The following is a 12,689-nucleotide window of genomic DNA, read 5'->3' as shown; positions in this document are numbered from 1 at the left end:
AGCGCACTTTAGGCACTTTTATATTTAAATTTATTAACATTTTCCACATTATTACACTTTATGGCTTTGTTATCTTCCTGGTGTTGGCCAGTACAGCTCGATTTGAAGTCCAGGTGGACATTTAGAATCAGGGTGTGTCAGTTTAAAGAAGAAAAGAAATCATGACTTTTGCCTATTAATTTTTTTTTAATGATCTTGGACTAAAATTTCAATCCAAAACTAGGCAAAATTTTTAACCTAGAACTACTGAAGAAAAAAAAAACTATTTTTGGTTTGGAGTTTGTATAAAGAAGAAAAGAAATCATGGCTTTTGCCAATGGAGAAAAATAATTAAAATCAAAAGTGAAAAATGCAAAGTACAAATAAAGGTGAATCCATCCATATGAATATGATTCCGGTCCATTAACGGTCCACCGGTCCGGGAAATAAAAAACTCAAAACCAGATACTAGGGAGGGACCTGCTGTGGGAGAGTGTGGACTCAGCAGTCAAAAAGTCAAGCCCCTAAATTGGCGTGGGACCCACTGCCCTTCCCCCTTCTCTCACAGAAGACAGAACCTCCACGCGACGACAGCCCCAAGCCTCTAACGCCCAAAACTCCCCAAATCCCTAGAATTCACTGATACTTTGTCGCCCTACAATTCGACCTCTTCCTCCTCGATCGCTCAATGCCGGTACGTCTAGCTTGCGTTTCGTTCTGTGCTTAGCTTCTGCTTCCCCGAATTTTGTATTTGCGAGGGAAATTCAGGTTCAATTTGTTGCAATTTCGGAAAACCCTAGTTTCTAATAGTAGCTTAATTCCAGGGTTTGGATTGTTGTAGTGGGGTGCTTGAATTTTTAATCTTTCTTTATTTGTAGTTGTCCAATTTTCCCGAATTATTTTGAATTTAAGCTGTTTATGTGTTTAACATAGTGGTTAATGGTTGGTTTAATTGTTTAAAAAAAGCAGTTTATGGATAATTGCAGTTGTTGAGTTGCTTTTGTTGGTTGGTTAGAAGAATTTAGGATGTGTAGTTTGGAATCTTGAGTCAGTTTTGCTCTTGTTTTGGGACGCTAGGTAAAGGTAGCTTTTTGGTCAACTCTGTTTTCAATTATCTGAACTCAATCCTGTTTTTGGAAAGTGAACTTACACTAAGTTCAACATCAAACCGGGTGCCGGGTGGTGTACCATTTCGGTGTGGACGAGTGCTTTACATGTAGACGGCACTGTATTATTTTTGACAATGATTAGTGTAATCTTTTGACTTTATTATTTAGAACTTATTGATTGTTTACTTAAAGAACAGAGTTTATATTTTGTTTGTGTACTAATTTAGGCTCAATGTGTGTTATAGATATGGTCGGATAACTTCAGAATGGACATTTATTTATGGATATGATTTGTCCAGTACTTGTAGACCGCTGCATTTGAGATTGTTTCTTGAGTGAGCTGAACTAGGTTTTTAGGAAGAAACTATTTGTTGATATAAGCTGGTTCCCTTGGCCTTGAGTAATGGCGGGAGGTGCGAGATTTGAGATGAGTGCAGCCAGTCCAGAGGACTCGGCATTTGCAGGGGGATATTCAAATGGGATGAGAGGAAATTACCCTGGTGCCAGTTTGGATAGGTCTGGAAGCTTCCGTGAGGGTGGTGAGAGTCGGATGCTTAGTTCTGGTGCTACTACGCCCAGGGACAATGCTACTTCGAGAGGAAATTTGCCTCCACTACATCAGTGTTTGATGTTAGATCCTATTACAATGGGAGATCAGCAGTTTGCTTCCTTGGGTGAGCTAAGGAGGGTTCTGGGAATACCTTTTGGCGGCAGTTTAGAAGACAATCCATTTGGAGCAGCTAATTTGAAGCCCCACACTCCAGTGGCTACAGAGGACCTAAAATGGTTCAAAGACAGTGTGCTAGTGGCCTCAAACAAGGCCAGGTAATCTCATTAACTCTGAAATTTCCATTTACACTTGAATCTGTTTATTTGTGGCTCGAGATCCTCTCTAGTGTTCATGTCCTTTTTTATGAAATTAAAGTCTCTCAAAATAAATATAGTTGAACCTTTTAATTATCGAGCTTGTTGGAGGTGGGTGAACCTTGTGATGTGTTTATTTGGGTTGTATTCAAGAAGTTATCTCTCTGCTGATGTTACAACAATTTTTGGTCAGGGTTAGAGCAAAAAGGTTGGATGACTCCATCGACAAATTGAACAGGTATTGTGAAGCTTTAAACTTAAAGAAGCAGCAAAGGAATGAGTTTATAACAAATGAAAGATCAGGTGGGTCAAACTTGCTGAAGATGGGAGCTTCGAGAAACTCTTCAGATTCTATGAATCAAAGGCTGGAGGACAGGACTAAGACTGTTGTGATGAACAGGCGTGCTCGCTCATCGGTCACAGAATTAAGGGTATGTATTCAGAGAGTTTTACCTTGTGGTTTGAAGTTAATTGCTATATATTAACGCCTAATGCTGTAAACAGTGGCAGACATACATGTACGTACATAAGTAAGAATGGTAAAATTTCAATATCTTTGTGGTTTTCTTGCTAATTAGTGAAATTAGTCTTCCAGTTTTCACTTTCTTAAATTATTAAGAAATGTAAGTTCTACATAAAATTAAGGAAGATACACCCTGGGAAGAGAAAATCAAATCAAAATAAAAGGGTTGTACCCATAACATAGGCATGGGAATTTGAAACAACAAGGGCCAACTAGAAATGAAAAATGTAAAAATTTAAGAGGTGGCAAAAACCCACTAAATATTTTTTTATAGAAAGTAGTACCACCCTTTCAGATTTAACATTATCCTGAGCTAAAAGTCTGAGTACCATGACTATAAAATTATTCAGGTTTCAGCTTGAAGGTCTTTAATCCTAACCACATATCTCTAACTTGCTTGAAATTTACCTTTGTTACTTAATTTTGAATCTTGTTTCCATAACACACACATTTGTGGTCAACTTTATTCTTTTAGGCTGAAAGCAGAAGTAATGTGCTGACAAGGCAGCCTGTGGTTGTGGGAAAAGATAGGGATATGCTTAGAGGTGAAGGCTCTGATCTTGTTGAAGAAAAGATTCGCAGACTACCTGCTGGAGGGGAAGCATGGGATAAAAAAATGAAAAGGAAACGTTCTGTAGGCACAGTATATAGCAGGCCCATGGATGGTGATGCAGAGCTAAAACGAACCTTACATCATAAGCCTAATGATGAGCCTTGTCCCCAAGCCTGTGATGCCCAAAGTTTCAGGTGACTTTAGACGTTGACAAACATCCACCACCACTTTGTAGAACCAAGAATTTATATTGTCACAATGATTCTATTAGAAGTATATTTATTACATACACTTGCAGCCTAGTTGATTGCTGTGATGACATGCTGTATTGTATTTAAATGGTTTGATGCTACAAGAATTATTAGATGTGCTCGTTGTTCTTTAAAATCCAATTTTTTAACCTGTAATGTAAAATCAAATAGAAAAAAATAGCCACCATTTGAAATTGCCATTTTCTTTATTTTTTCATATTCTGGACAATGTAAATTTCCCCTTCAATGTGTAAATTCTCAAAGCGTGAGTGAAATCATGTGTTGTGTTTGTTATTTCTGATAAACCTATAGTGCAGGGGTTGTATTTGAAACATTTTATTCTCTTCCTACGGAAGTATTGTGGTTTCTTTTTGAAATTGTCTTGTTTCGTACAGTAATCCTTTGACTGGTTTTGCCTCCTTATTAGTTTTGTTTGCTACTAGTTATTATATAAAACAAGAAATCTCTCCACTCTTGCAGATCAGGGTCATTTACTGGTGGTAATGGCATTAACAAGCTAGACTCTAATTCCTTGTCTGCTAATGCAAATGGTCGTATTATGCTCAAGAATGAGTTGGACAAGGTCTCTCTTTCAAAAGATTTAACGTTTGGGTTGACTAAGGAGCGACTTTTACCAAAGGCAAACAATAAGTATGTGCTTGTACTATTCTTGTGCAATAGTTTCTTGTAGGTGCATTGAAGGTTTCTTTGACTGGTTATTACTAAATTTTTCTACCGACTTTTTAATGTCTGATCTGGTGACCATTCTGTTCAGGTTAAATGTTCGCGATGATAGTCAAATACTCAATCCTAATCCAGTGATAAAGGGAAAGGCTTCAAGGGCGCCAAGAAATGGCCCTGTAACTGCATGCAACTCATCTCCTAGTCTTCCTCGCACATCTGGAACACCTGAGGGATGGGAACAACCTCCAAGTGTAACAAAAAATAATTCAGTGAGCGGGGCTACCAATCGCAAACGTCCGGTGCCCACAGGATCAACCACGCCCTCGATGGCTCAATGGGTTGGTCAGAGACCACAGAAAATGTCTCGAACCAGAAGATCAAATCTACTGTCTCCTGTGTCAAACCATGATGAAGTGCAGATACCCTCAGAAAGATGTTCCCCTTCTGATGCGGGTGGTAGATTAAATTCTTTTGGGACCAATGGGCTGCTTCAGAAGAGTGTTGTGAATGGTGCCCAACAAATTAAAATTAAACAGGAAATGGTTTCATCTCCTGTCAGATTATCTGAAAGTGAAGAATCTGGTGCTGGTGAAAATCGTGAAAGTAGATTGAAAGAGAAAGGACCAGGTAGTAGTGAAGTAGGTGAGAAAGCTGTGAATGATGTTCAGAATACTGGTTCTTCAATATTACCTACAAAGAAGAATAAACTGCTCAATAGAGAGGAAACTGGAGCTGGTGTTCGGAGACAGGGAAGGAGTGGAAGAGGATCATCAGTTTGTAGGGCTACCACTGTAGCTACAAGGGAAAACTTGGAAACTCCAGCCTTGGCAAAGCCATTCAAAAGTATGAGGCCTGGTTCTGAGAAGAATGGAAGGTGTTAACTAATTTATTTATTCATTAATGTTTTGTTTCAGCATAAAATGATCTATATTTTCTCACTTTAGCATTTTCCTGTTAAACCAAATCTCGACAGTATTATATTTAAGCTTTGTATTTTTTCTTACTTCAGTAAATCAGGGCGTCCTCCTCTGAAGAAACTGTCAGATAGGAAGGCCTTTACTTTTCCAGGCCATATATCTACCATCGGTTCCCCTGATTGTGCAGGTAGAGTACCAGCATTTCTTTTATTGGTATGTTTTGACTAGGTCTTTTTATTATTTCTTGTTCCAATACCAAAAGGTTATTTGGCTGATTACATTTCTGTATAGGGAACTTTAGTAACACTAAAAAAAGTCATTCTGCAGTCCTTCTCCATCCCTTTATTATTTCACTAGGGAGGAGTGCATGATGATCCTTTTGTAGAGCCAATAGCAGCTCCATTCTGTATATTGCGCCATCTGTTGAAGTTTGACCTTCATTTGGATATGCATGTCTGTACACTCCGTGAATGATGACTGATGAGAATCATCGTTACCGTTATATGATTTCAAACTTTATTTCTTTGGATTTTTGCTCCGACACAAAATTGATTACAATATATTTACTGCCATAACGGTTTGGCTCCTTGAAACTTAAGGGCTGCAATTATATGCTATTGCCTATGATGTTTCAGGTGAGCCAGATGATGACCATGAAGAACTTCTGGAAGCTGCAAATTTTGCCTGTAGCTCCAACAGTATGTTTCCGTGACTAATCTTTCTTTAGAAATATTTATGTACGTATATTATATGCTTAAATTTGTATTATAACTATGTTTTCTCCGTATACATTTTCATTATGGTATTGCTTGGTTGTTTTTGTAGATTTGGCCTGTTCTAGTTCATTTTGGAAGAAAATGGAACCAATATTTGGTCCTGTCAGTTTAGAGGTGGTATCCTACTTCCAGGAGCAGGTAGCAGCTAGAGTTGATCGCTACATCTCACTCAATAAAATTTCTTTTATTAGATTGATATGGTCCCTGACTAATGCTTTCCCTATTTGTATGTTTGCTTTCAAATCAGCTCATATCTGTGGAGGAGAATGATGAATGCATGTCTCTGATGCTAGGCAATACCAATAATGTTTCGGTAATGTCTAGCATATTATTTATTGACACAGACTTTTGATATCTGATTTCTATCTCTGCCATCTTTCTTTACACTAAATCTTGGTTATTTTCCATCCAGTGTCATATGTTATTTGATTAAGACTTGAATTTGGTATCTCATCCTAACTGTGCCACCTCAGACATCTATTTAAGCTTCAGCTTTTAGGCATCCATTATGATTTTTTTTTTTTGAGAATAAACGATAACACTTTATTAAAATAAAAACAAGAATTACAAAATAGTGGATAAGAAATCCACCATGTAGCAAAGCTAGCTAAGACCTCTCAAACAGATCTGAGTACAAGTAACATAACCTCAACCATAATCATTTTACGGTTGCTATCATATCCCACACTATATGAGAAAGAGAATAATCCTTGAACTCATTCGAAACTGATGCCCAGGATTTTCAACGGTGTAGCAACACATTTTCCTTCTATGCTTTGGCAAACGCTGCAAATGGTATCCCACTTTTAAGTTAGTGTTACAAAAGGGTGGTTGCCCAAGTGGTATAATTGAAATTGATCATTTTCTTGCAAATGACATACACCAATAAAGGGAAAAGAATGAAAAATCTATGAATGGGTTTATTCTGTCTGCGATGTTAAATTATTCTAACCAGCTTCGCTTAGTTTCTACTTTACTATTAAGTGTTTCTGAGGAAGACAAGCATTGCGATGTTAATTATGAAGTTATGTTCTTACCCAGGGTGATATTGTGCACGAAGAAAACTTTGTGCCCAAGACTCTTGTTTCTGGACAATACGAGTGGAACGTGCAAGACCAAATTCAAAAAGGAGATATATCTTGTGGAAGATTAGTCTCAAAAGGAACAAAGAAAGTGCCTCCACTGTACCAAAGAGTATTATCGGCTCTAATCGTGGAAGATGACATTAAAGAATTTGAAAATGGCAATGACTGGAGAACTATGTCTTTACAATATAATGGGGACAATTTTCCAGGTGCTACATGTGCCTCTATTAATGTTGAGCCAAGGAACAGGATCGGGGTCCAGCTTCCAAACGATACAGATATGGGTTTGCAGACTCTCAATCAATGTTCCATTGACAATTACCCTTACAATGGGGCCAGTGGCTTTGTGAATGCCACAGGCATCTGTAATCAATTATACAATAATGATTTGTCAAAAGTAGATTTTGGAGAGTTGCATTCAGAGAGTGGGATGCTTCCCTTGTTTTCCGAAAATGGTGCAGATGGTTTACTACATGTGGTTACAAACTCTCCAGGAATTTCTTCCTCTGATTGCCCATATGAACAGATGCCTCTGGAGGATAGACTCTTGTTGGAGCTACAAAGTGTAGGCCTGTATCAAGAAACAGTGGTAAGCTCTTACCCTATGTGTAGTGTTGATACTTAAGTGTTTAGCTCCATGGCCATAAAGTCTATTTTCACTTTACTGAGTTTGTCAGGCCAGTCCTGTTTCTGCCAGAAATTTGCATGTCATGGAGTGCAGAATTAGGATCAGGGCAACTATTTCGAATGGAAGCTCTCTTTCTGTCTGTTGCCTTTTTCAACCCCTTTCCTACAATAATTTAACAACTTACTGTTTGCCTTGTCTCAGCCTGATCTAGCAGATGGAGTGGACGAAGCAATTGATAAAGATATTGTTGGACTACAGAAGCTACTTCACCAACAGGTTATGGCTCTTAGATATCACCTCTTATGAACATAACCACGTTTCCACATTTCACCTCATTAATATGATTGCCCCATTTTGTCATGCAATTGGTCCATTCCGAGTAATTTCTTCACCTTTCCCATTTTATCTCATAGTTTACTAACATAATTGCATTCTGATTCTGTAGGTTGATGGGAAGAAGATACAGTTAAACAAATTTGTTAAAGCAATTGAAGAAGGCATGGACATCGAAAGACGGTATACTATTCAGTACATTAGATGATTTCTAGAAATTTGTAGTATACTTGTATATTTTTTTGGTATGAAAATCAACACAAGAACCGATTCTTTTGATTCTGTGGAAGTTTTAATCTTATGTGGCTAAATTGCAGGCGCCGCGAGCAGGTTGCTATGGACAAGCTTGTTGAGTTGGCTTTCAGAAAGCTTCTGGTACTTTTTTCAATTTTCTTATTGGGATGGGATTCGAACTTGCATGTTCCAAGCATCAGTTACTTACATCTTGATTGAAGTGCAAAAAAACAAAAAAAAAAAAAAAAAAAATTGATGTCCTTTAACTGGAGCATGTACCCACATTCTGCTGAATTTTAACTGTAGCATGTTAAGTATGAAGTATTACTTTAGACCATAAAAGGTCTCATTTTCTTGTTTCTTTAGGCCACTCGGGGAAGTATTGCTTCAAAATATCGGATTGCTAAGGTTTCAAAACAAGTTGCCATTGCTTTTATGAAGAGGACTCTTGCTAGATGTCGAAAATATGAAGAAACTGGAAAAAGTTGCTTTAATGAGCCTGTACTTCGAGATGTCATTTTCGCTGCATCGCTTCCCAGTAGCAATGGAGAAACCATGAAATGCAACAGCATAAGTTCGCCACTTGAAAATCAAAACTCTCAACAAGAACCTGGGGTTTCAGGTTAGTACTTTTAAGTACTTAGATGTTTTGCTTTTAAGGAGTATTTGTTGGTTTAGCACACGTTTTTTTTTTTTTTTTTTTTTTTGTGTGTTTGTAAATGTTTAGAATTTTATATGCCACAGTTTTATAGTTAGAGGTCATATATATCAGACAAAACCAATGCACAGTTTTATTTCTCTCCCATGATTTGGACCTTTTCCAAACATCTCTGATTTATTTATGGGAGCTGTTGTTGGCACACGAAAAAGGTCCTCCAAATTTATAAAAATACAAGGAAATCTGTATAGGGAGGAGTGCACTATTTTTGGAGTGCTAATAACAACACCCTTTATTTATAGTTATCTTTCTTGCAGAAACTTATTCTCAGTTGAACTGCTTTTTGTAAATGCCTTCTCTCTTTTCTTTCCACAGGTTCTTCCAAATGGGCAGAGCGGCCTGATCATCGTAATAAGCATGACTGGGGTTCTTCTGGTATGTCCAGTCTTACCCATCCCACTGAGCAGGTTACAAAAACTGGACCAATATTGTACAGAGGGAAAAAGAAGGAAGTTCTGCTTGATGATGTTGGCAGCCCCTCCTTGAAAGCTGCATCAAATCTTGGTACTGTGTTGGGTCGAGCAAAAGGAAAAAGAAGTGAGAGAGAAAGGGACAAAGATACATCAGCCAGGAATTCTGTTACCAAAGCTGATCGTCAATCATTGGGTAACAATAAGGGTGAGCGTAAAACCAAAACAAAGCCCAAACAGAAGACAGCTCAGCTATCAACTTCAGGAAATCGGTTGATTAGCAATGCCCCTTCAGCTGGATTTGTTGAAGTTGTTGGCAATAATAATAACAGTAAACGAGAGATTGAGCCCACATGCTATAATGACATTCCTCAGGGTCCTACAGAGACCAAGAAACAAATGGATTTTGCAAACTTGCATCTGAATGATTTAGACTCGATAGAACTAGGAGTAGCCAATGACCTTGGTGGCAACCAAGATCTGAGTACTTGGTTTAACTTTGATGAGGATGGTTTGCAGGACCATGATGCAGAGGGGCTTGACATTCCTATGGATGACCTCTCGGATTTGAATATGCTTCTGTGAGGACGACAGTAAACTGTATATTTCCTTGGATTACTTGACCATTTAGACAAGACTGATGGTGCTATTGTCAGAGGGCAACCTGCCAATATAAGTTTTGGCTCTGGCAAACAAGCACATGTAATTATGGCCATTTTTTGTATACTCATCCGAAGATGTTTAAAAAAGGAAAATAAAAACAAATCTCAATTGTTTGTGTAGTGCAGATGAATTCTCATCAGAACAAATAACAGTTTTCTTTTGAGCATAATTTTGCCTCTGTTCATCTTTCTATTCTCTAGCATTGCTGACTCATTTTTCCGCGGCAAATAAATTTAAGTGCTTACTGGAATCTAGGTGCCAGTGCTAACTGCTAACTACTTCCCTTCCAATTTTATATAATTTTGATGTACTTTTTGTGGCTGTTATTCTGCTTATGTGCACTAATGAGAATCCTATGCTGACAGTGATGGTGAATTATTCACTAGTATTGATTTTCTTGGGAAATCAAGTGGAATCTGGTTAAAAGGTACATTCTTATTTTGTTGGGTATTATTTATCTGCCTTATGGCTGGGATTGGTGTCTACAAGAGATCATTTGCCTCGTTGCACAGTTTCAGGCTCAGCACCAGGGTATGCCTTTAAATTTACAGTTATTTTTTTGGTCAATATATGTCTCCCCATAAATGAAGTGAATGCCTGGAAGATCTTGGTAATATTTGTTGTAGTAGGTAATTTTGAACTCTTTCCTAAGAAGACCGGTTTTGACGTAACAAATAGAGAGGCTCATTAAAAAATTTCATTCACTCTTGACCAAATAAATCTTTCTGGATTCGTTTTTATGCTTTTTCCATGCGAAGCCCACAGGTGTTCATTCCTTCTTTTTCTTTTTTTAATAATTTTTTGTCCCTTTACCATTGAAGTTTGAGGCCTGGAAACAGGATTTATTAAGGTAGGCTATTTCCTTTCATATCCTGTGACAGCTACAATTGCTTGAGATTTATACTGAGTTCTGCCAAAATCAGTGTTTGGTATCAACTATGACTTTGCGTGATATCCCGAGTTCTAACATAATTTGGCTTTTGTAATCAACTGTTATGTGGCTTGATAATAGAGTGTGCTGCACTACCCAACGCGTAACCTTGTCCCCCCCACCCCTCTTCTGGTTATGCCATTACCAATCGTAGGTACCCCATTTAGTATTTCGTTTGTATTTGTATTCTGGTAACCCTTGTAACCTTGTTCTTGGTTAGGCCCTATTTTTTCAACTAGAGTGGGAGTGGGCCTACGCATTATAGGGAGTATTGAGTTCTGTTGTCAAGTTGTTGAGGGGATGATCTCCTAACAGCTTAGGCTTTTGGGATTAACAGTTGCTTGGATGCCGAGTCTAGTAGTTTTCCTTTTCACTTGTAAGTGAGAGGTTTTAGGTTCGATTCTCGCCAAAGGCGAATTTGAACCATATTATTGCTAGCCCATTGTGAGGCTTTGCCCACTCTCCCACCCCCTTAGTGTAGATAATATCGTTTGTTAAAAAAAACACAGTTGCTTGGATTTGTTTTGTTTCTAGAAAATGGAGAGGTTTTATGGTTTGTTTCTGTTTCAGGAGCTGTTACAGTCTCAAGACCTCTGCATTTGTACGTATGCGGTTCCAATGATGCAATGTCGTGACTGTTTCATTCTGTTTGGAAACTTGATGAATCTGCAAACATCAGCTTCAAAGTTGGTTGTACCTTTTCATGTATTTGTTTCATTAAATTTTGGCGGTTGCTTTACTTGAGTTTCCTTCTTGTATGTTGTAGTTGCAGGTTGGATCTGATAGATGTGTGTCCTGAATATAGCTCGTCCACTGTCTCAGCTTGTTCTGTTTTACTGTAAGATGATTGTCCTTGACCTGGCATCTGGCTCTGTTATCTTATCATTAATTAACCTTGCCCTAAATCTGGTTCTGTTTTTCATATATTTTTATGGTACGGAGCCTCTGGCTCGGTCGGTTAGTAGTCCGTGATGGTACTGATTTGGTTGTTTTACATAGGATTGCTTTGATTGGTCATTTCTTGAGGAGCGTTTCTTATTACCTTTCTAATGGATTGTTAATGTATTCAAATACTAATAGGTTTGAATCCGTTTGAAATCTAGAAGCAGTGAGAAACCACTGTCCTTGTGTGCATTACATTCTTAGAAAACATCGTGGCCTTTTGTTTTCATGGTTTCTGTGATCTTTACCAGCCCTACACTACACTTACAGATTCTTTTCATCCCTGTGATTCCAGTTTCAACACATTTACACTATCATGTTGTTACGATTATGAGTTGATAAAGTTTGACTTTTCTACCAGAATGGTGTACAAAAAATGGACGCCAACTTAGTGTCTCCCTATCCTATCCTTCTTGCCCTTCTTTTCTTTGGTGGAGTGAGGAAAGGAACGGGGTCACATGTCTAAGGTGTGTTTTCTTGTCGACCTATTGACAAAATTATTAATTTGGATGAATGTGATTCGATCAGGAGATTATAAATGTTGATCTGTTGGAATTAGAACAATGATAAAAGAGTAGCCATTTCATTAGCATTACTTAAACTGTATTCGTCTTAAGGTTGAACAATAATTAGATGACTAACTGGTTCAGAAGATTGTTGACAAAAAAATTGCTTTAAATATTGCTGTTTTTTGGCAAAGGTGTTCACAGACGGGAACCTAAAATGAGCGGGCTGGATTATTGGGCCATATTTCGGCATGTTATTAGGTTCATTATCAGTTGACAGTTAAAAGTAGTGTTTTGATACCGTGTAACTTCTGGTAAGGTTTATCTCTTAAATCCTAATGTTTTAATGTTCATTATACAGTATACACTCTTTTGACTGTGGAGTAGATGGGTTACTATTTATAATTTTATCAGATCAATTGATAGTTTAAGTTTTACAAGATTGATGTTCTGCTGATCCAACCGTTGAATCTCTCTAATCATACACATAATTCATATACACGGTAATAGGATTAGTGTTCTTAAACTATAAACGTAACCTTCATCATATGGTTGTGTGGGTGGTAAAGATCATGTGAATGGG

General features: G+C 37.8%; 1 protein-coding gene across 4 annotated transcripts; it reads left to right on the top strand.

The window, feature by feature from the left end:
• The first annotated feature begins 488 nt into the window (after positions 1–488).
• On the top strand, positions 489–9,896 carry LOC126629312 (uncharacterized). 4 transcript variants are annotated; one of them, XM_050299314.1, is made up of 16 exons: positions 489–673; positions 1,334–1,913; positions 2,152–2,383; positions 2,951–3,222; positions 3,760–3,930; positions 4,055–4,837; positions 4,973–5,067; positions 5,516–5,578; positions 5,706–5,794; positions 5,904–5,969; positions 6,698–7,330; positions 7,571–7,645; positions 7,815–7,885; positions 8,020–8,077; positions 8,303–8,558; positions 8,970–9,896. In XM_050299314.1, the coding sequence occupies exons 2-16, from the start codon at positions 1,492–1,494 to the stop codon at positions 9,647–9,649; spliced, it is 3,966 nt and encodes a 1,321-aa protein (XP_050155271.1). In that variant the 5' UTR covers positions 489–673; positions 1,334–1,491; the 3' UTR covers positions 9,650–9,896. The 4 variants fall into 4 exon arrangements, with proteins under 4 accessions (XP_050155271.1, XP_050155268.1, XP_050155270.1 ...); XM_050299311.1 differs by having other exon boundaries at positions 491–673; positions 2,146–2,383; XM_050299313.1 differs by having other exon boundaries at positions 491–747; positions 2,146–2,383.
• Positions 9,897–12,689: the final 2,793 nt, after the last annotated feature.

This window comes from Malus sylvestris, chromosome 7 (assembly GCF_916048215.2).
Source record: "Malus sylvestris chromosome 7, drMalSylv7.2, whole genome shotgun sequence".
NCBI lineage: Eukaryota > Viridiplantae > Streptophyta > Magnoliopsida > Rosales > Rosaceae > Malus > Malus sylvestris.
The sequence above is the reverse complement of the archived record's forward strand: the minus strand, read 5'-3'. Positions and strand labels throughout refer to the sequence as shown.

Coding starts and splice junctions, on each gene's coding strand:
- LOC126629312 (XM_050299311.1), top strand. CDS start 1,492: ATGGCGGGAGGTGCGAGATTTGAGATGAGTGCAGCCAGTCCAGAGGAC. Junction 4,838..4,972: donor GGTTCTGAGAAGAATGGAAG/GTGTTAACTAAT, acceptor TTCTTACTTCAG/TAAATCAGGGCGTCCTCCTC. Junction 5,970..6,697: donor GCAATACCAATAATGTTTCG/GTAATGTCTAGC, acceptor GTTCTTACCCAG/GGTGATATTGTGCACGAAGA.